General features: G+C 43.0%; 1 protein-coding gene across 1 annotated transcript in view; it reads right to left on the bottom strand.

The window, feature by feature from the left end:
* Positions 1 to 15,428: 15,428 nt before the first annotated feature.
* TM9SF2 (transmembrane 9 superfamily member 2) overlaps positions 15,429 to 21,813 on the bottom strand; it is a 30,878-nt gene continuing 24,493 nt past the window's right edge. The window contains exons 15-17 of the mRNA XM_030476189.1: positions 20,969 to 21,080; positions 20,096 to 20,267; positions 15,429 to 16,812 (exon numbers count right to left, since the gene is read on the bottom strand). Coding sequence (XP_030332049.1) covers positions 16,745 to 16,812; positions 20,096 to 20,267; positions 20,969 to 21,080 — 352 coding nt within the window. The 3' untranslated portion in view covers positions 15,429 to 16,744. The remainder of the gene's footprint in view (positions 16,813 to 20,095; positions 20,268 to 20,968; positions 21,081 to 21,813) is intronic.

Here is a 21,813-nt window from a genome sequence, read left to right on the forward strand (position 1 = left end):
CCGCGCGCCGCCCATTGGCCGGGGCCGCGGCGGGCCCCGCCGGAGACACGCCCCGCGCCGCTGATTGGCGCTCCGCGCCACGCCCCCCACGTGCCCGCGCCGGCCGGGGGCCGGGCGCAGCTGCACGTCAGCAGGGAGCCGTTAGCGGCCGTTGGGCTGCGGGGGCCGGGTCTGACCCGGCGGCGGCACCGGGGCGCGCCGCGCTCCCTCCCGCTGCCCTCCGCAGAGCTGTGCGAGCGGGTCGGGCAAAAACACAGCCGCGAGGGCCGCCCGGCCCCCCTCCCGGGCAGCGGTGGCTGTGCCGGTACATCCGTTGTGGTAGCGCACCGCCATCCAGCCGGGTGGTGGAGCAGGCACCGGGGCACAGCAAAGCTGACGCGGTTGGGGTGTGTTTGTGGTGGTGCTGGCTGAAGCTGGGTGGTGGCTTTTGAGGCTTTTGGCACCGGTGCCTCTGAAGCCGGGGGTCAGTTGTGGCTGGGGTGCGCCTGCTCTCCACATCTCAGTGTGGGAATAACGGCCACGAGTGGAAACAGCTCATTCTTGCAGAGGATAAAGAGCCAAGACTAAAGGTAACATGTGCTCTCTACAGCTACCTGAAAGGAGGTGTAGTGAGGTGGAGTCGGTCTCTTCTCCCCAGTAACAAGCGATAGGACATGATGTAACGGCCTCAAGCTGCGCCAGGGGAGGTTTAGACTGGATGTTACCAAACATTTCTTCACAGAGAGGGTGCTCAGGCATTGGAACAGGCTGCCCAGGGCAGTGCTGGAATCACCATCCTTGGGAGTGTTCAAAACCGTGTAAATGGGGCCCTTGGTGACATGGTTTAGTGGTGGACTTGGCAGTGCTGGGGAACGGTTGGACTTGATGATCTTAAAGGTCTTTTCCAACCTGGTTGATTCTGTGATTCTGTGAAGTAGCAAGGGAGGGGGCAGGAAGGAAATGAAATTGAGAAGGAAAGGGTCCTGAAAATGCAGCAGGGATTCTGCTGACTTTCTTTTTTCCACCAGTCCAAAGCTAGACTCAAGGACATACTGTTCTTGCCGTGCTGCTCGAATGTGCTGGAGTGGCCACAAAGCATATTCGCAGCAAGCTCCTCCAACAGTGGGGATATTTCTCCCAGGTTTCCTAAGGACAGGAGCTCGGATCATGCCACCTATCTGTCCTATCATCTCCCATCCCTTCCCTCTCACAACTGCTGAACACATTGCCCATTTTGGACCAAATCTGGCCATGAAAGATCCCCAAGACACTCAGTTTCAATGGCTTTTGTAAAAACAGGAGAAGGATAATTGAACAACACCCCAAAACAGTGCTCCCGCACCTCAGAAGGCCCAAGCTCACATCCATGTAGGTCAAGCTCAAGTCCTCATGGAAGAGCTTTTTTATTTTCTAGTGTTGCTGAGTTTTGCTGTATAACTTTGTCCTTTCCCTGACACACAGTTTGCTTTTCTTTCTCATAGGGCTGTGTAGGAATTTTCCAGTCCAGCTTAGCATCACTTTACTGGGAAGCGGTGTCAGCACACGTTGAGTTTCTCCTCCTAGCAAAATGAAATATGCTGTTTTGAAGAGCTGTGCTCAAGCATGAAAGTGACCTGCACTCAACTTCCCTCCCTTTGTAATCTTGCGTGCTAGTCATGGGTGATACCGCTTAAATCTGACATAACGTGATAACAAAGAAACATTTCCTGGTATCACCAGCAGCATGGTAGTGTTAACCCTTTCCAGAATAGGTCCAGTGAGCTGTGTGTGGCAGAGACGACTCTTTCTCCCTCCTATCACTAACACCTCCCTTCCCTTGCCCTCTCCTCCCCCCAATATTAACTTGTTGGGGAACTCTTCCTCATGGGAGATACGGCATGAGGTGGTGGAGGAGAGTCTGGAACTTGTCTCCTGCCCCCTCTTACCTCCGCAGGGACAGGGAATTTTCTTCTTGGCACCTCTCTTGTCTTTTCCCTTTCTGACTGCAAGACTCTCATGTGTACAAAATGTTCTCCTTCCCCACTATACTGGAGGCTGGCCAGCAGTGGGGAACAAAAGGAGATGCATGGCCCCTGACTGACCCTCTTGGCTGTTACCTCTCTGTGGTTCCACATGCCAGCCTGGAGAGGATGAGAGCAGGGGTACAGCCAGCTAGGAGCAACACCCCCCCCCCCCAAATGTGAATCTCCTTTGCAGCAACAGCATTTAGTGGTGCACCATCAGGTGGAAGCAGGACACTGTGGTGACAGTGGATCAGCACCGAGCAGCTTTCAAGTTTTGACAGACTTTCAGGTTTGGACTTGTTGAAAGTGCAGACACCCTTTTCCAGCACTGCTAGCTGAGCATAGGTTGTGTCTGAACGTCAGAAAGCCTCGGGTAGCCTGCTCATTTCCAAATGACATGTGCCCCTTTGACTCATAAATGATCATAGGAACACAGGGATCTCAATTAAGTCTCATTACTGTCTTTTCCCTTCCATATTCTGGGAAAAACACTGTTTGTCTGTCTTGCCCTTTTAAAATTGGAAGCCTTTTAAAGATGCTGTGTTTTCCATTAATTGGATTAAGCCAGTGTAACATTTTCCAGGATGCACAGAAGGTATTTATGAGCTTAACTCCCACTGACATCCTCAGGAGTTAGGCACCCAGGTGCTTCTGAGAATGCGAGTCTTGCAGCAGCAGGATCTTCGGGACTAAGGCACTTGGAGCTGCATGTACATGAAGTGTATGTGCAGAAAAAGGTCTCTGAGCTCAGCTGGGGCTGGTGTTCAGTAATGATTTTGTCCGTGTTTTGGGGTTTTGTGTCTCCTTGCAAAACCTCAGAGGCACAAATGTTTCAGCTGCACATACGACACCTACGCACAGAACAGATCAGAGAGGGATCCTGCAACTTCTCAGACAGAAAACAAATTATGAAGATTAAATGACTCATCACTGTGCTGTTGAAAACCATTTAGCAATTTTCACAGACTGGGCAAAATAGTCTAAAAAAAGATAACTGCCTACCAGTGTTCCTCCTCTTATGTCAGGAAAGCACCACAGCCACCCCAGTGCTGCAATGTACGTTTCAAATACACTAATTTTTATAACTAACTGTTGCATTTCAAACACCTGTTTTTTTGTAATGGTGGTCTAGTATCTTCTGAGATGTTGAAAGCATAAGATTGCTATGAAAGAGCAAACCAAATATTCTGGAAGATGATATGGTTGTCATTGTTCTACACTCATTTTCTAATTCTTTAATGATCTCTTAATGGTATGATTAATGACTAACACAAGTATTTTTGCACAAGAAAGGGAAAAAGAAGCAGTGTAGAACAGAAGTCCTGTAGAGCTACTAATGAGCCATGCTGATAAAAATAAATAATCTTTTATTGGAGTCTGAGTAGAAAAAAGACCTGTAGTGCTGCCTCAAGCTATTGCATGTCAGCATCCTCATGACACTCATTTGCTTTGATTTTTAAGAGAGAAATGAGTATCGTAACAGCCAAGGCATGATGTGGCTTCCTCTTGATACTATGAACACAAAGGCATGTACTTGTTGTGCAAAAATGGGAAATAAATAACTATTGGCACCAATCTTGCTGAGACTTCTGTGCCTCTTTCTGACAGACACCTATTTTTACTGCCCAGCAGTCTTAAAGTGCCTCTGTGGCGAACATACTACTTTGGGCCTGGTTTCCTACCTGACCAAGTGTTTGCGAGGGTCGCCAAGTGCCTCAGCTGCCTCCTGGCTCCCAGAGCACTTGTCAGCTGGTGGGAGCCTTCTCTGCAGTGCTCCTGCACACAGAGCGAACATCGTGCCCGTGGGTAAGGGATGCAGCTGGGTCCAGGGAGCTCCTGGAGCAATTTGCCTCCTCCCATAGCAGGGGGAGAGCCCAAAGAAGAACCTGCTTTCCAGCAACCAGAAAATCTCAGGGAACCTCCCTCAAAACTGTGGATGTAAGACTAGAAATGAGTCAAGAAACACTGAACAGCTTTCATGGAAAGCATGGCAATGAATTTCCCAATGTCTATTCATTGCTCCATTATGTTTAATAGAATTGCAGTTATGGGGTACATGTTGCAGTGCATAGTGGTTTAATCTACCATAAATCCATGTAGAATACATCATCTGGAGCAGCCTATGCATTTAGCATGATGGAAAGTGGATTGAATAGCCCTGATACATCAAGACAGGGTCATTTTGTCAAGAAAAGCTCTCTCTGCTCTCAAGTCAGAAGGGCTTGAAGAACCCCAGCTTTCATTTCTCAACCATCTCAAAAGCACAGCTTGGGCAGCTGCTTCCTCCTCCTGGGGAGGGCAGAGGGCCCCTGCTACCACCATCCTACTGAACCAGGGGAAATCTGCAGCCTTATGCACATGGATCCTCCACAGGTCACAGGGAGCTCCTCAGGAACGGTGAATACCCCTTGCCCGTCCCAACCTCCTCACCAGAGATGCTCTTTAGATGTTGCTTTTCTGAGTCTGGTTCTCCACCTTTGAAATTGAACCCTTCCCTTCCCCAGGTGAACTGTTAGCAAGCAACATCAACAGACGGAACAAGAGAGTCAAAAAAGGGAGAAACATCTGGAAAAAATGCAGGGCCAGTAGCTGAGGTGAGGCTGCAGGGAGTAGAAAATACGAGAATGGGTCCAGCCATAAATCAAAGAGAAATGCTCAATAAGTGATATCAAGAATGGGAGGCCTGTTTTCAGGCATCAGGAGGAAATTACAGTGAATTTGTTGCTGTCCAATTCGGATGCTATTAAGTACTGTGCAACTTTGGGAGAGGATTAGTGAAAAGTGGCTGTGTGAAATCACTGGAATTCAGAAAAGTCAAAATATTTTCATGCTGGGAAGCAGTACACATCCCATGTGCTCTGTATGCTGTCCGGGAGAAATTAGAGGAGGAAAAAAAGGGAAGCAACTGTAAAACAGAGTTTGTAAGAGGGTCTGAAGCAGAAGGATGTGCTCACCAGTCCTCCAGGTGGGAGCAATTGATCTATTACAAAAAGTGTGGTTTCAGTGCTGGTTTTCTTCTTCATTCCTTACAAATCACCATGTTTCATTTGGTTCTGTACATTGTGCAGATCATAGAATCATAGCATCATGGAATACCAGGTTGGAAGGGACCTCAAGGATCATCTAGTCCAACCTTTCTTGGCAAAGCATGACCTAGACAAGATGGCCCAGCACCCTGTCCAGCTGAATCTTAAAAGCATCCAAGGGTGGGAGATCCCCCACTTCCCTGGGGAGATTATTCCAATGGCTGATTGTTCTCACTGTGAAAAATTGTCCTCTTGCATCCAGAATCTCCCCAGGAATAACTTGTGCCCATTACTCCATGTCTTTTCCATGTGACTCCTTATAAAAAGGGAGTCTCCATGTTCTTTGTGGCCACCCTTTAAATACTGGAACATGGTGATAAGGTCTCCCCTGAAATGTTTTCACTGGACTGGAGTGGGGCTGTTCCCTGAGCATTAGCCAGTGATTTAGTGATGAACAATGCACGGGACAGTTCAAGATGTTCTCCCCTACGTGTGTTACCTTGGGCTTGCTTCCTGCTCTGCTGCTGAGGAGAGGGAATGCCAGTGCTCTGCTCCAGAGTGGGGCCTGCGAGCAGTGTGGATGCTGCTCCCGGGGGATGCATGCTGTGTATGGGCACTGACTCCAGCCAGGGCTTATCCTGCTCAACACCTTCCACACTTAAGGAGAAGAGGGCACCTCAGAGTGACAACTCGAACCTGAACTGCCATCTGCAGGAGCACATCCTTTCCTACAGGCAGAGCTCAGGAAAATTAACCTTAAGCGTTTAGCGTGGGTGCCAGGTGAAGGTGGGTGGTGGGGACACTTTTCCACCTCACATGGTGCTGGAGAGCCTCTGCTGCCAGTGCGCTGGCAGTTTTTCTTAATGAGAGGGAGGTGATGTTATAGTTCAGAAGCAGGAACGTAACAGACATGGAGCTATTTGGAGTATGTTTCTTTTAGAAGAAGTAAATCCATCCTGACGGGTTTCCTACATGAAATACTGTCAAGCAGGGAGAGGGAAATGAGGATGCTAGGAAAAAAGTGTGATGCACGTGTAGATGAGGAAGGGGCCAAGAAAGCAGACTGTCCTTCTTAACATTGTTATTTTGTCAGATTTCAAAACTTGAAACAGTCTGTGTATCTTATAGCTGATTATATATAAATGCTTTTTGGTATTTATATACCCTACTCTTTCATTTTGAAGTCCTCTCTCCCCACACATAAGATAGTGTTTTCACCTTTGTGGAGGTTCATTAAACTCGCATTGCCGCAGAATGCTTTGAAAGCCGGTAGATAATCTGCAGGCTGTTGACACCATAATGCAATGATGGCTTGTATGCCATTAAAATGGATCACAGCAATGTTCATCTATAGAACCCAAACTCAGTACATTGTGTCAGTATACTCTATAGATCCCTTAATCCATAGACTATTATTAAAATAGTGGATTAAGGCATTGTTTGGGATCAGAGCATGCTGTATATGTAACAAAACAGTTTAGCTGAGATTAGTATTTATTACTTAACGCAAAGTTGATTGAGGATTCATAGATGCATATAATATCACCGTTCTTACTTGATCACTGAATTACTGCCTTTTTGCCATACGAGTTCTTGTGAAGACCTGCAAATAAACTATCACTTTGTATGAAAAGTAAAAAATGAATAACCAACATAAATCTGTTACTAATTAAAATATTTTCACTTCATACAAATATAAAATAAGGTGTTTATATGGTTAAAAATGTATTGTATGAGAATGTGCCTGGAAAGGACATTCAGACTTCCGAAATAACAATTTGTCAAATATTATTCTTTAAAAGAGCTCGCAAACTGCTATACAGATCAGTGTCAATTTAACCTAACCCAAAGCAAACTGGAAACCAGAAGTCTTCTTTCCATACAATTTTCTTCTGTCAACAGTCTTTCTGGATTTGTTAGAAGGAGAAGTTTTATTCAGCCATGTGGTAAAGTTGAAGTGAGTAAGATAGTGGCAGTTTTACAGACGTTAATGCAACAGAAGGTTGTCAACAAGCCTTTTTGGTGACATCTCCCTGTGAGCACAGTGAGCAGATGATCTGAGGATTACCAGGCTGCTTGCTGGACAGGTCAGCTGGCATCTTAAAAATCTCGTCTATAAAGGACCAAATCTGCAGTCAGAAGCTGTTTACTGGCTGGAAGGGGGAGGGAAATTGGTTTGTTTAAGAGGCAGAGACCCTTGGGTTTGTTTGTGTGCCTGCCACAGATCCCTGTCTCTAAAGCTGGCTCTGTATAACGGAGACCTGAACTCTGGCTGACACTTGTTTTCAAGCAAACTAGTAGGCAAAGTAAAATTTCAGTAGCAAAGTGCTAACATGAAAAGAAAAAAACTGTATAGAAATTGGTATTTACTAAAAGGTAAGTAGAACAGAGCCATTTTTTCCCAAGGTGGAACATGTTTGTACCAAATCTCAGTTATACTGCAAATCATATTTAAAAAATTGTTTCTAATCCCAATTTTAGTGTTTTGTTGGGATCTTTTGTTTGTTTGTTTGGACCTGTTGTTGCTAGTCCAGGTCCCTGAAGAATCTGTATATTTCTGAATGGAGATTCAGATGCTTCCATATGAAGCAAATTAAACTCTTTCTGCAAGCGTGTCTGTGCTGGCTATTTCTCTTCCACAGAATTTCCATCATATCTGTGAGTTTCCAGGCCCACTTCCTACATCTGTACAGCCCCTGGACATATGATGCTGTGGTTTGTAAGAAGCTTATGAAACCCCATGCAGAAGGGCACAGCAAATGGAAGTGGCACAAGGCATCCACAGAGTCACTGCTTTTAGGAGCAAGCGTGAGTTGCATGTAGGGAAGACTATTGTACTTGATGATGCTCATGTCCAGAGTAGTGCAGTGGGGACTGGGAAACCTCCATATTCTAAAAAGTGTCACCTGAATCTCATTGCCATGTGCCACAGCAGAATCAAACAGCAGCTCTTGACTGTGTTTGAAATTAAATGAGTTTGGAGTGGCCTGGTGAACATTTCAGCCCACAGATCTAACAGGAATATAGTCTCTGATGTACCACCTTTGGGAGTGAAGCTCCCAGTCTGGCCTCACAGGGCATGGCCACAACTGGAAGAGGATCCAGATTTCAGACTTTAAGTAATGCAACATGAGTTTTACCAATTTAACAAGTGGTTGAATATTCCTAAAGGAAGAATATTTACCAATATGCCTACTGGAATAAAAATCTGCATTGTCAGACCTGTATTCCTCCCTGTGCTAATAATCCAACTGCCTATAAAGGAACCTTGGCTAACAAAGTACACCACGCTCACAGAATAACCCCACAGGCCAGTTACACTTGACAAATATACTTCTGACAAGGAGGTGTAATTCATTGTTTAGAATCGCTGAAATGTGTTTTATAACTGTTACTCCCTGGCATTCACCCCAGAGGAGGAGCTGTGCTGCTTACTGAAGGCGTAGCAAATCCTGTATATAGAGAAGGGCTGAACATAAGACGTCAGAAATTTTGTCAAATTTTGGAAGACGTTTATATCATGCAGGAATTCCTTACATATATGTCCCATTAGCCTGGTATTTCCTATTTATGTTTTAAGTTTCACTTTCCTAATTTCAGTCCATTCAAATAACTCCATCTCAGACCTTGTTTTTTCCTTCAAAAACCCACTGCCATATGGAGGAAACATTAAAATTATTGGATCCAAAGTAAAAACAAAAGCAGCTTAGTGTTAGTGCAAGAGGCTTAAATCAGGACAATTAAACTGAAGTTAAACTGAAAGTAAAAATGACAAATAATTTTGGCCATAATGTATACTATATACCACACAGAAAGCCATTATCATCCATGGTGGAAGCACAGAGTCTTCAAAAAAAGATAATCATCTGCAGAAATACTGAAATAAACTTCCAAGAGAAATCTGTGCACTGAATGTACAAGAACAATCCCTAACAGGAATGTTTTTGGGAAGCGGCTGCCTTTCAGAGTTTCACCAGGGGAACATGCACTGCTACATAGCCAAGTGGTTTTCTTTGACTACCATTTTGTGAAGAAGGTCATGGGGTGCTTTCAGTATGGACGGGACAGGATAATCCTTGTGCAGCCCAGCTTTCCTCTGCTGTTTGTTACTTTAATGCTTTAGTCATTTATACTTAGTGCTGCTCTAAGTGACAGCTACCGTGACAGTCACCCATGTATCTCCCAGACAACGATGTTTGGCCTGATTAACCATCGCGCCATTGGGATATTTAGGAATAGCCTTTGGTTGCGCAGTTTTTAACAGAATAGTTGAAAATGAGACTGCTACACTTGGTGGCCATAGTAAGAATTCAATCTCTTCCACATGTAGAAATCTTGTCGGCATTCATCTACAGGAATAGGCCTGGCCCCTCAAAAATGCCAATTTTTTGAAACCTAATTGGTAATGTTACCAACTGGATGACACCAATCCATGGTCCTTTACTACAAACTTCCACGTTGCTTCCCCAGTAGGTGTTAATTATAAACACCAACCTGCAAATTCTAACCAAAATTTTGGCAGGCAGCTCTGGGAGTTTCTATGACAATGAGCAACAGCTCAACAGGGGAATGGGGGGGAACAAAACAACAAAACAACCCCCAAACTGCTCTCAGGGCAGGCAGTGAGATGATGGAACAGGTTGCCCAAAGTTATAATGGAAGGGGTGGTCTCCAACTGTGTCCTGGGCTGCATCAAAAGGAGCATGACCAGCAGGTCAAGGGAGGCAATTCTCTCCCTCTAACCCGCTCTCATGAGACCCCACCTGCAGTGCTGCATTCAGCTCTGGAGCCCCCATCACAAGAAGGACGTAGAACTGCTCAATCTGATCCCATGCTCAGAGGGCTGGAGCACTTCTATGGAGACAGGCTGAGAGAGCCGGGCTTGTTCAGCCTGGAGAAGAGAAGGCTCAGGGAGACCTTACAGAGGCCTTCTAGTGCCTAAAGGGGGCCCACAAGAGATCTGGAGAGGGACAAGGGCAAGTAGTGATATGACAAGGGGTAATGGCTTTAAGCTTAAAGCGGGTAGATTTAGGTTAGACATTTGGAAGAAATTCTTCCCTGTGAGGGTGGTGAGGCACTGGCACAGGCTGCCCAGAGAAGCTGTGGCTGCCCCATCCCTGGCAGTGTTCAAGGCCAGGTTGGACAGAGCTTGGAGCAACCTGGTGTAGTGGAAGGTGTCCCTGCCCAGTGCAGGGGCATTAGAACTAGATGATCTTTAAGGTCCCTTCCAACCTAAACCATTCCATGTCTCTATGATAGTTATTACTAATTTGTTAGCCTTATCTGATCTCTTTCACCCCTGCTGTGGACATTGCCACGGCTGGCAAGATGTGGCAGCAAACACCTGCTTCTTCCTGTGCCTCCACTGAGCAATACGCAGTGACTGCCTTGAAGCTGTGTTAAAAAGTAAAGAGAAGAAATACGTGTTTGCACCCCCACGGATAAATGCGAAGGGCTGGAACACACCACACCCTCGGGCTCGTGCTACATGTGGGAAACCTGGCCTCTCCCAAGACAGGCTGAGCTGCTGGGCTCACGCCAGCCCTTGTTACCTCACTGAGAGCCATGGCCAGCATAGGAGTAGTTTGGGATCTGTTGGCCTTGGCTGCTTTGCAAAGTATTAGTTCAGCTCCTGAATGAAAAGGATGTTTCGACACACAACACCTAGTAGGAGCATCAAGCCTGGCGTGGCAGAGTTTGTGAGTTTTAGGGAGCCGCAAAGCACAGGAGGCCCTTTCTGTGCCGGTGGGGATGTTGGGAGTGGGAAGTGTGCTGCCACTGTGCCCAAGGAGGGACTGACAGAGAAGGCCGAAAGGGTCCCAAAACTGTGAAACATTACCAGATCGCAGCCTCACAGAAGAGCAGAGCTTGGAGGGGCTGAGAGGATGATCTCTGGGTTATACTGTCTTCAAGGATCTGTGACGCAAGGAGGCAGGAGAGCTGTGCGACCGCATGCCTGAGACCAGACAGTGGTCTTGCTCCAGTTGGGTATGACAGCACTTTTCTTCACATACCCTGTCCTATTAACAAGAACAAACTTCTTCAACATCAACTTCTGTATCATGACTTGCTGAAACCGCCCAATTTCTTGATATTCACAATAAATCTAGCAAAACCCAACCAAAAAAAAAAAAAAAAAAAAAAAAATCAGTAAATTCTATGCACCAAAAGGATTATTTTAATACAATTTATACTTCATATTAAATTTTCAAATTATCCCAGTTCCTTTCCCCGTTCATTCCTATCAGCTCAGATTTCCCTTTGGAGCTTAACTGTGGTAAATAGAGGCTTTTTATTGACTCCTGTAAACTTTCTAAGAGCATATTTATTTGTTCTTCTGTGAATTTCTTTTGATGTGACTAGCCCTGACTTAGATGGATTTCTGCTATATACTGTATATGAACTAGTAGTGTTGCAGCTTTCTCTGTATTGCTTAGGCTGTGAGATTCAAAGTTGATTCAACGTGCAAGAGGGAGTATTTGTCTTTGTTGTCATCTATTTGCAGCCCTAGAACTTTTCCATTTTTCATACAATTTCTGTTTCCTATTTATCCCCCTTTTCTCTGGCAGTGCTTTCACTGCAGACTCCAAGGCTACAATTTTCCCTTCCCACTCCAGACTGCCTCTGCCTGTAGGGGCTGCTGCTGGGTATTTGTTTGGACACTGTGCACTGGGACACCTCTTACTGTACACAGAATTCCATTTCTGCATCAAATTACACAGCAGATGGCTCACTCAGGTTACTTTACCAGCAGTCCTCTGAAGTGTCAGCGATGAGCGCGACAGCAGAGGGTGTCCTGTCCAACAGGACACCAAGATTGCAAGTTTTGTCCCATTCTGTGCAGCAACAATCTTCCCAAACCTGTCAGCAAAGCTGTTTCTAAAGTCAAAGATAGACATTTTAACACTAAATAAAATCCATGTGTCAGGAAAATCTCTGCGATTTAGTCACAATCCTAATCTATCTAAATTTGTCTGCTTGTCTTGTTGTCTCTTCAGAAATTCTGTTCTGGATCTAAAATGTCTCTTCCAGCCAAACCAGCTTGAAACTGGGTTTAATAAACCAGTGTTTTCATGGTATATTAATCAATCCTTTCTTTGGGCTCTGCCCTTCTGGGTCTGGTTATTGTCCTTGTGGAAGGGAAGGAAGCCTCTTTCTTCCTCTCTGCAATTTTTGTCCAGAGTTAGTGCAGAGAGCACACATAATTGTGTGACTTGGCTCTGTTGCGTTCCCTATGGCCTGGAAACAGCAGGAAAAGGGTGACAGAACAAAACGCCCATTTCTTCTCAGCTGTCTCACTAGCCTTGCTGCAATAGGCAGAGACAAGAAGATTCTAGGGACATCTTGTGGGAACCTGCGGAAAAGAGTAGGAAGCAGACCTGACCTTCTGATTGCTCCATTTTGTAGCTCCTAAGTAAGGTGGGAGAAGAAATGTCACAACTCTACAGCTTTTTGGGCCACAAAGGGAGAGAACAGGCCTCCCCGCCAGCCCAGCGACTTCCTTGGTGTTATCCCAGAGTGACTCATTCCTCGTGCATGCCATAGGCAGGAGCAGAACACGGTCCACCCGCCTTTACTGACCTCCAGCAAGGGAGAAGCTCATCCGCCTTCAGCAATGCTGAGGGCAAGCACAGGCCGGAGCGTGTGCATGCAGGCGCCTGCCCTGATGGGAGGTCACTGCACACACAGTCGTAGCCGAGTCAGTTTATTCTATGATTTTACACACCTCAATAGGTAACTGTGAACAAATCAGAAGATAGTCGTGGGAAGCTGGGAAAAACATCAGGAAAAATATTTTCTCTACCTTGATAATTTCCCCCAAATAGAGAAGAAAATTAAAAATAAAGCTACTATATTCTTGATATGAGTAAAAAAAAATCCAACAAAACCAACAACCAATGAAAAAATCCCCCAAAGTCCCCCCAAATGATTTGTATAATTACTGTTATTGTTCTTTGCCTTGGTTTTTGGCTGCCAACTTCCAGAAACTTTGACATGAGTATACATATTTAAAGATGCAATGTCAAGGATGAGCCCCTCCAGTAGAGTACTTGGGTAAAACTGTCCCTATCATCCCCTTAACTCTGTTTCTGCACTTTATAGTTCATACGTGCTGTGGCCAGCAGGTGCTGCTAAAATACCTCTGAGGGAAGGAAGAACTTAAACTGCACTTCCATTGGAAGTGCTGGAATCCTGTGAAGCAGCAGGAATGTGCCATCACCCAAACGTGACAAGTTTCATTTGTAATCTTGGGGCATATCAGACTTACAAGCAGCTAACTACTCTCATCTCATCAGCAGTGAGATCCAGATGTTTCAAATAAGAAGAAAGTGCATGATGGCAGCTATACAATAATCAACTGATGAATTAAGTCTCTCGATAGTCCCTTAAGATTTGTGCTTTAGCCTGAAGCATCATGCGCTTGTGTACTCACATCTACCCAGAGCCAACATATGAGGCAATACAAGAGTCAGATTTATGGAGATACATAAGTAAGTAGATTGCTATTAACTGTCTGACATAAGGAGAAACAGCGGGATACTGAGAACGAAAAATTAAATTAGAGATGAATTGTAGGAAACCGTCTGGGAGAAGACTAGAACATCTCTGCACAAGTTATCTTCTTTCCTTGAGCAAAATACTTTGTTGGATGTGCTCTGGCAGCTGGAGATACAGCTGCCCCAGAAATGAAGGTGTTGTCCAGACTGGTGAAGCACAGAGAGGATGGCATGTCACTTCATAGCATAAAGTCCCGGTCACGAGTCCCTCACACCAGCTAAGCTTATCAAAGTTCTAGCTCATACGTTCCTGCAGCAGGAAAATGAAACCCAACACTGCAGTAATATTCAATTAAAAAATATAGAAATGTTGGACTCTTCTACAATTCTATGATTCTGTCATAGAATCACAGACCACCAGGCTGGAAGGGACCTCAAGGATCACCTGGCCCAGTCTTTATAGGCAAAAGCATGACCTAGACAAGATGTCCCAGCACCCCGTCCAACCAAATCTTACAAGTGTCCAACGCTGGGGAATCCACCACTTCCCTGGGGAGATTATTCCAATAGCTGATTGTTCTCATTGTGGAAAATTGTCCTCTTGTGTCCAGTTGGAATCCCTCCAGTACTAATTTGTACCCCCTACCCCACGTCTTTTCCATGTGACTGCTTGTAAAGAGGGAGTCTCCATCTTCTTTGTAGCCACCCTTTAAATATCGTTGGTATTTAAAAACATGGTGATAATATGTCATGATATGTCTACTTATTTATATGTCTGCTTATAATTATAGATATGTAATTAAAGATAATATGTCTACTTATTTATGTATCTCCATAGAGATTGGGTAGAAAGATTTTGGAAGAGGCCAGTGTATCCAAAGTTTAGACAAAAACCCCAGGCCTCCCAAGAGATCTGAACAACGATATGGTACACAGCAGCACATTTGGATGCCCTAACACACACCAGAAGCCTCAATGCTAGAAAAACTGTAAAATTATCTGAGGCAGTAATGGGTTCCACGGGAAGGGACAACTTTGGAACAGCTCTTCTGTAAAATCTGTGATGTATTAAACTTCCTAAATTGTCACAAGTACTGTGCACTGCAACCTCACCATCTCCATTCCAAAACAGCTGCTATTGTTACAAGGCTGCTTGAAAAATTGTGTATGCAGGAAGTTTAGATTCCAGGAGAGAACGACACACTTCACAATCTGCCTTTAAAGGTGAAAATAAGATTCTTGAGAAGCTGCCATGACTTGTCAACTAGCCTGTAGGAAAAAAAAATGGGAAACACACCTATCGGTTTTAAACCCATATCATAACCACAGTGGCTACATCTCACTTCTATTAATCCAACTTTTAAACACCATTTGTAAATATATCACAAAAATCTGTTTTCTTGTCACTACACTGAAATTCTTGAGCACCTATTATATTCATATTTCAATAACAGACAACTGGTGCATGTTTCTCAAAGTAAGCATTCCCATTCCCATTTGTGTAATAGCACCCGATGATTTTGAGCAGTGACTATACATACAGCAGGTGATCACAAAACCAGGGATATTAAGAATATTCAATTTCATACTTTAAAAAATTTAAATCGAGTCAACACTACAGCTCACTGCACTAGTGAGCAAACAACCAACAAAGAACAAACACCACACTCACCCTTTTCCTGTTTTGAACCTGCACCATGGAAGACTTATCTGAAATCAGCATTTCCTAGTGACTGCACACGGGGAGGGGCACCCGCACCAACCTGTCCACAGCATCTGAACGGAGCTGTGGCTGGGCACAGGCAGAGCACAAGAGCAGTGTGGTTCACCTGGGAGGGGCCGTGGAGCACAGCGATTGAGGAAGTGTCACCTGAAGCCTTTTTACAGGCCAATTTTTAGCAGGTTAATAATGACAAGTTACCTTAACCAAAGATATTTTTATTGGGTTCAGTATCCAAGCATTGTCAGGTTAAGGTCTTTTCTAAAAGTAAAGCCCCCAGTGTTATGAATGGCAATTGGTACATGAAGTTTAATTTGAAACAAAGTTTCATCGGGCTTGTGAAAACACGCCAAAAGCCAAATTGTGTCACGAGTCTAAAATTACTGAACAAAGTATGAACAAAATACTCCATCTTCAGAAAAAGCAAATATAGGTTTAATGCTAGTCATCAAAAATCAACTTTAGTCTCTTAGTATAAGGCAAAAATAGTAATTTTCTTTTATTTTTTTAACCTACATTAAGTACAATCAGCAATAGTTGCCGTGTAGAATATGTATCATCGAGATCTGAAAGCAGGATCAGCAGAGAAAGCTGACTCATGCACTGTGAGATCTTCTCAACACACTGACAGTTCCACAGCAACCTCTGAAAACGTACCTGGGCGAAGGACTGGGTTAGTGCTGCGGAGTGGTTCTGTTACACGTCGTACAGCGTCACTCATGCGCCACAATCACATTGCTGTGTCAGAGCCAGGGAGCACAAATAACATTTCTGGCACATCTAAGGGGGTGTCAATATAGATTAAATCATAGAAAATGCCATAAAATACTCTAGGCAATCTTTCAGCAACTGTCTTCAATGTAATGTAATGGTATTTACATATTTTTATGAACTTGTAATATGTAATAAGCCACTGAAGACATTTTTACAATATTTATTAGATTATGAATTTATAAATTCAAGGACTCAGAGGCACATAGTTTAAAAGGCCAAGAACACCGAAACTAATGAAGTCACAGAACTCAGAATATTTATGGACGTAACACCAGTAAAAAATAAAAAAAATCACATCCAAACTAAAAGCAACGCTTAAGAGTCATCCTTCAAAGTCAGCATAATAAAAAGTTCTCATTTCCCTCAAAGAAAAATAATTCATCCCACCTACCAAGCTAGAAAAACCTATTTACAGGTAGACTTTGATCAGAAGTATTATTAAGTTGTGTAATGCAGCCACTTCTACTCTGCCATTAGAATTTAACATTTCTTTTGAAGTATAGTTGTATTTACAAATGCATAAATATTGTAACTCTGATCCTCATTAAGATCTGACTGAAACCAGGTTGTTAATTCACAATACAAACGTGTTAGTGGAAAAAGTAGGTGCATATTCAGTATCATTCTCAAAGAACAGGAAGCCAATACTTCTGATAAAGCTCAAGTTCATCAACCAGACCAGGTCTTTAAGGTTACGTTAATGAAGATTAAATCTCTTCTGTGTAATTCTTGACATTGGTTTCTTCAGTCAACTTTCACCACGCTGTATATTTTGGTTACAAACCAGAAGCATGCAAAGAATCCAATTGTTCCTGAAAACAAACAAACAAACAAGCAGTTACATGCTAGGAAAACTGACACAGAACACCTTGCACAGGAACTTTCATTTCCTGCAAAAAGTAGGGCAGGAAAAAAGCCCTGCAGATTATCTGATTTTTGCCTCTTCACAAATCACAGCTTTCTCTAATGCAAGAGCCAAGCAAGTTCTTTAAAGCAAAAAACCCCTGCCTTTATGTCAGATCTGATAAGAGGTACAACAAACACTGTGCTCACTCATTCACTAGGCAAGCTTGGGAGGAACCATGAATGGTATCATGGTAATTTTCTTCCCCCTTCACGCTTGCTAAACTAGTGATGTTTAACTGACTCATTTACTATGATACGTAGTTGTGGTCCCAGCTGTGAATCAAAGATTTGTCATGTAGCTCCCAGTATTTTGCCTGCTGAGCCTGATCAATGACCTGGAATGCAGTGCGGATGCAAGCGCCTGAAGCATGTGTTACACTGACATAGCAGCAGGGCACCGTCAAAACCCTTCCTGATACTGACTGGTTTTAACAGATGAGTAAGCAGCGGCAGACTAGTTTTGCTACAACAATTATGATTTTCTTCTTTTTAGCTTCTTTATCATCCTGACACAGAAGTCAGTTGCCTTTAGGAGCAGTGTTTGCTAAATTGCTAATATGCTTTTTCATTTAAGAAACTGGAACAGAACTGCCTGTCCCTTTACCCTGCCTCTTTTTCTGTAAAACCTTCTCTCAAATCACTTTAGTGAATCTCAGAGAGCTCCACATACCCACCTTTGAATGCATATCGACCTAAATGGACAAAATTATTCTTAAATCTTTAGAAATAGGACAATTCCCTCTAACTAAAGGATAATTTCCACTTCATCTTGCGGAAAGTAGATAAAAAAATCATTAAGCATATGATGTTTCAACGTTCTAACCATCTAGTTAACTTCACATGTATTCTCCTCTATTTTCAACATAATAATTTCAATATAGAAACTGAAAATTTCAAAACCTGCAAGCATTCAAACTCTGAAAGCATAGTTCAAGTTGCACAGCATAACTCACATCTTCACAGTTCCAGTTACATACAAATGGCTACCACAGACAGCATCTGAAGCAGCCTGAGAGTAAACCACCTCTTCATCGCATGCTTGTGAACCTACCCTGAAAAGGGCTCCCGAATTTGCTGGCAGGCACTGCAATGCCAATTGGTCAATTGAAAGTGAACGTGTGAGCAAAGGAAAAGGGGGAGGGCACTGGACATGTCCTAATGCCTCTAAACAATGACATGTGACACTGACTGACTTGAAAGAATAAGGACAAAAGATGGAAATTATATGGGTACCTTAGGTGCAGAAAGGCAGCTAAGCCAAACCTCAGCATAGAAAATCTACTGTAAATCCCCGTTATCTTGAATGTGTGCACCCCAGAATTACTGCACACATCCAAAGTAAACAGATTGAACAAAGGAAACAGGGTAAACATAATTCTGGTTCTGGCAAAAACTGCTTACTATTAAAGGCAGACATGCTGAGCATCAGCTGGAAAAGCTAGAGAAACTAAACGAATTGACCTTACACTTAGGTAAGGCCTAATTATTTTCACATGCTACTTTGTGAGTTTGCACCCATTTAAAATGGATCTGCATATGCAGCACACATCCGTTTATAGATGAACCACCACGCATTCCTAAATTCTTTAATGCAATAAGAAAACCAGTAAACCCAGAACAGAGATAAAGGTTAAGAGAAAAGCAGGGTGAGAAATAAAAGGGAGTGAGAAAGGGAGGCAGAATCTCTGATCTACTCATTCAGAATGACTTGGTAACCAGTACACAAAATGCAAATAAAAGTAGAAAGGATGTGTAAACTGCAAACTATCCACAAGCAATGCCAAAACACATTAGACTGACTTCAAACGGATGGAAGATAAAACTAACCACTTATGGAACACAGCTTGATCACTTTGCAAAGAGATTATATAATGTACTTAAGCCCCATTCCTCCTTTTAACAGGCAATGACCCAGGAAACTCTTTGCAGGCTCTTGCTTCTGCCCATCACCATCTGCATTCAGTTGTGGTGCACAAACAGCTTCAGTATTTCCTAAACTGAAGCGGCAATGTCTTTGAAATGCATATTCGGTTACACTTAAAATGATCATTCTCAAGTGTCAGTTCTTTTCCCCATTAGATTTCTTTTGTTCTCCTGTGTTAAGTGGAAATGAAAATCCTACTTATAGTTACAGTGAGATCAGTATTAAGAGCTCCGATGACAAGCCACTTGTGTGCTAGAGGCCTCAAAATACAGCCTGTATAGCTGCGCACATAAATGCACATGTATCAAATCCTTAGGAATCATTAAAGTCCATCTTAAACGTGGAGCTCGGAAGTATTTAAAGCAACGATCAGTTCAAAATAGTTTCAAAAATACTGCCCTGGAGGGTAAAGTCCACAAAGACAGATCACGTTCTGCTGGAACAGAATTCAGACTTCTTAAGGTTTTTGAGGAGTTGGCGGTTGCTGCCTTCTTGCATGAGAGTTTGAAAGGAGACTTCTTGCATTTTCACTGCCATTCTATCCACCCTAAAGAAGGGATACGTGTGTCTGACTGAAGATTCCTTCTTAGTACTGAAGATGACAACTTCATCTTGCTTTCTTAAAATGCAGCACCCAAGACAGGTGCTTCTCCAAAAGCTCACAGTAAAGATGATGAGGTTCTGATAAGACTACATTAAAAAAATATTAAGAAATTCTGCTTCCTGTGACATTTCAATGCAATTGGCAAAGAAGGTGAAGAAATTTTGGAAGACAGCAAATGGGGGGGGGGGGAGTATTCTCTGTCACCTTTTACTCCTCTCTTCCTTGCTCCTATTCCACAAAAGCTGCATTTTTTCCTTAATTGACACAGTAACTTTATACCTGATTGTGTGTGACGTGAAGTGTCTTTCTCCAAAGACAATTAATTACAAAAAGTAAGTTTGTCACATGACTAACTTACGAATGAAATCTGGAGAAGCATTTTTAAATCATGTTTATGTCATGTTTAAAGGTGTTGTATTTGAAGACCTAATTGTAGGCCGCTCCTCAAATTAGCAGACTTCTGCTCATCCTCACTTAATCTCTTTCACTAAAATTTGTGATCATGGAATTGCAAAATGCTACACAAGAATCAAAGACATATGGAAAAAAATCAAAGACAAATTTATAACCCTGTATCAAGATAAGTTTTGCCACGGATTTTGCCTACTGTGCAAAGGTAATGGTAGAGTCAAACTTTAAAGTTCAGGTTGAATATGCTTACCTGTGAAAAGGAAGAAGATCAAAACCATAATCATGGTATAACCGAAATACAAAATGGTGCTAGCTGTTCCTGTGATTTGCAGCTTAGAAAAAAAATAATGTATTGCATATATTAGGAAATAAACTGCAGTGAAGCCACTAGTGAGAAATGAACGCCACTGCCAGTGATAGTCCTAGAAGGGGTGGAGAAAAAAAAAATATGAGTGATATTTCATATATCGCTAACACACTGACCCTATTCCTGAATGCAGAGCTACTTTTTCTATCCAAAAGTGAGTTTTTATAGTTTTTATCTATGGGAAAAAGAGCTATATATAATCGATATTGCTTTAACTACACCATTCACAATTAGAGATATGAAACCTAAAGATCAAATAGGCAAAAATCTAAAAACCCAAGTAAGCCAGACCTACTATTGCCAGCCACAGAGACTTCCTCCCCACCTTCCCCCCGCCCCAGGATTGGGCATGTCCAAAATGCATTTTAATTGAACAAAGTTAATAGATTAGTTCAGCATCTTCAGAAAACAGGGATTTAGAATCTAAAGACGTGATATCTGACTTAGCAGTACACAGAATCACAGAATGGTCTGGGTTGGAAGAGACCTTAAAGATCATCTAGTTCCAACCCCCTGCCATGGGTAGGGACACCTTCTACTAGACCAGGTTGCTCAGAGCCCCATGCAGTTGTTTTAATGTTTGTTACAAGTCCTGCCAAAAGTAGCCTGCTTCACTTTCTAAGGACACAGTTTAAGTACATCTCTTCTACTAACGACATTTATGTTATGTTTATTATTTTCAATTACAAAAGCCTTACAAATTTTTGGAAGCATTCTTAAAACAATATCAAGTATGAATACTAAAGAATATCTTACCTCTGCACATAGATGGAAGTAGCAGAGCAATATTGTAGCCTCAGAACATGTAATAACCAAAATAATGAATACCAGAAACAGAAAGCCAAACATGTAATACATCTGGTGAGACCTATAAAAGGGAGTTAAAAAAAAAGAAATTAAAATGGACACTAATAATGCTAATATTATTTCTTCACATGCAGCAATATCACCTTCACCTTAAGCATCCCCATCCTACTGAAGCACTGTCAGTTGTGTGGCCATACGAATGACTGATTTATTTTCTAACTGAAGAACAGGAGCCTCGGCAGCTCAGTCTGGAAACAGTGAGAAAGCAAGCCCAAAGCATGCCCCTGTGGGCTCAGGGAGAGAACTGACTAGACATAATGAGAGAAATTACAGTTCCAGTGAAGTCAGTGTGACCTCTTCCACTGACTTCAGCAGAACTTGGATTTCACCTCACATTTCAATCAAAGGGGCAGAGCTGCAAAACAACAAGAAATGTCAAATGCTGTAGCTGTCTGCACTGGGTAGAGGCACCTATTCAAGGTTCAGAAACAGTTTAACAAGATCCAATAACTAAACTGTGCCAGAAGGAAGACAAATCTCTCACAGTAGATTAGTTTGCCAGTGTGCTATGAGCTCACATCAGAGTTCACTTATGCTGGACTACTCTTTGGTGCTTTACTTTTGAAAATAATTACTCTCTGGTGCCTTTATAAAGATTTCACAAAATCTGTTCTTGATTCCTTTCTCTCCCAAGAGTAGCGATACTTTTCTAGCCCAACAACTACAAAACCCCCCTCAAGTCAATTTTAATATACTTACTACTTTCAAGCTATATGCCATATGTCAGCTTCAGA

The sequence above is a fragment of the Strigops habroptila genome, chromosome 2 (assembly GCF_004027225.2).
Source record: "Strigops habroptila isolate Jane chromosome 2, bStrHab1.2.pri, whole genome shotgun sequence".
Taxonomy (NCBI): Eukaryota; Metazoa; Chordata; class Aves; order Psittaciformes; family Psittacidae; genus Strigops; species Strigops habroptila.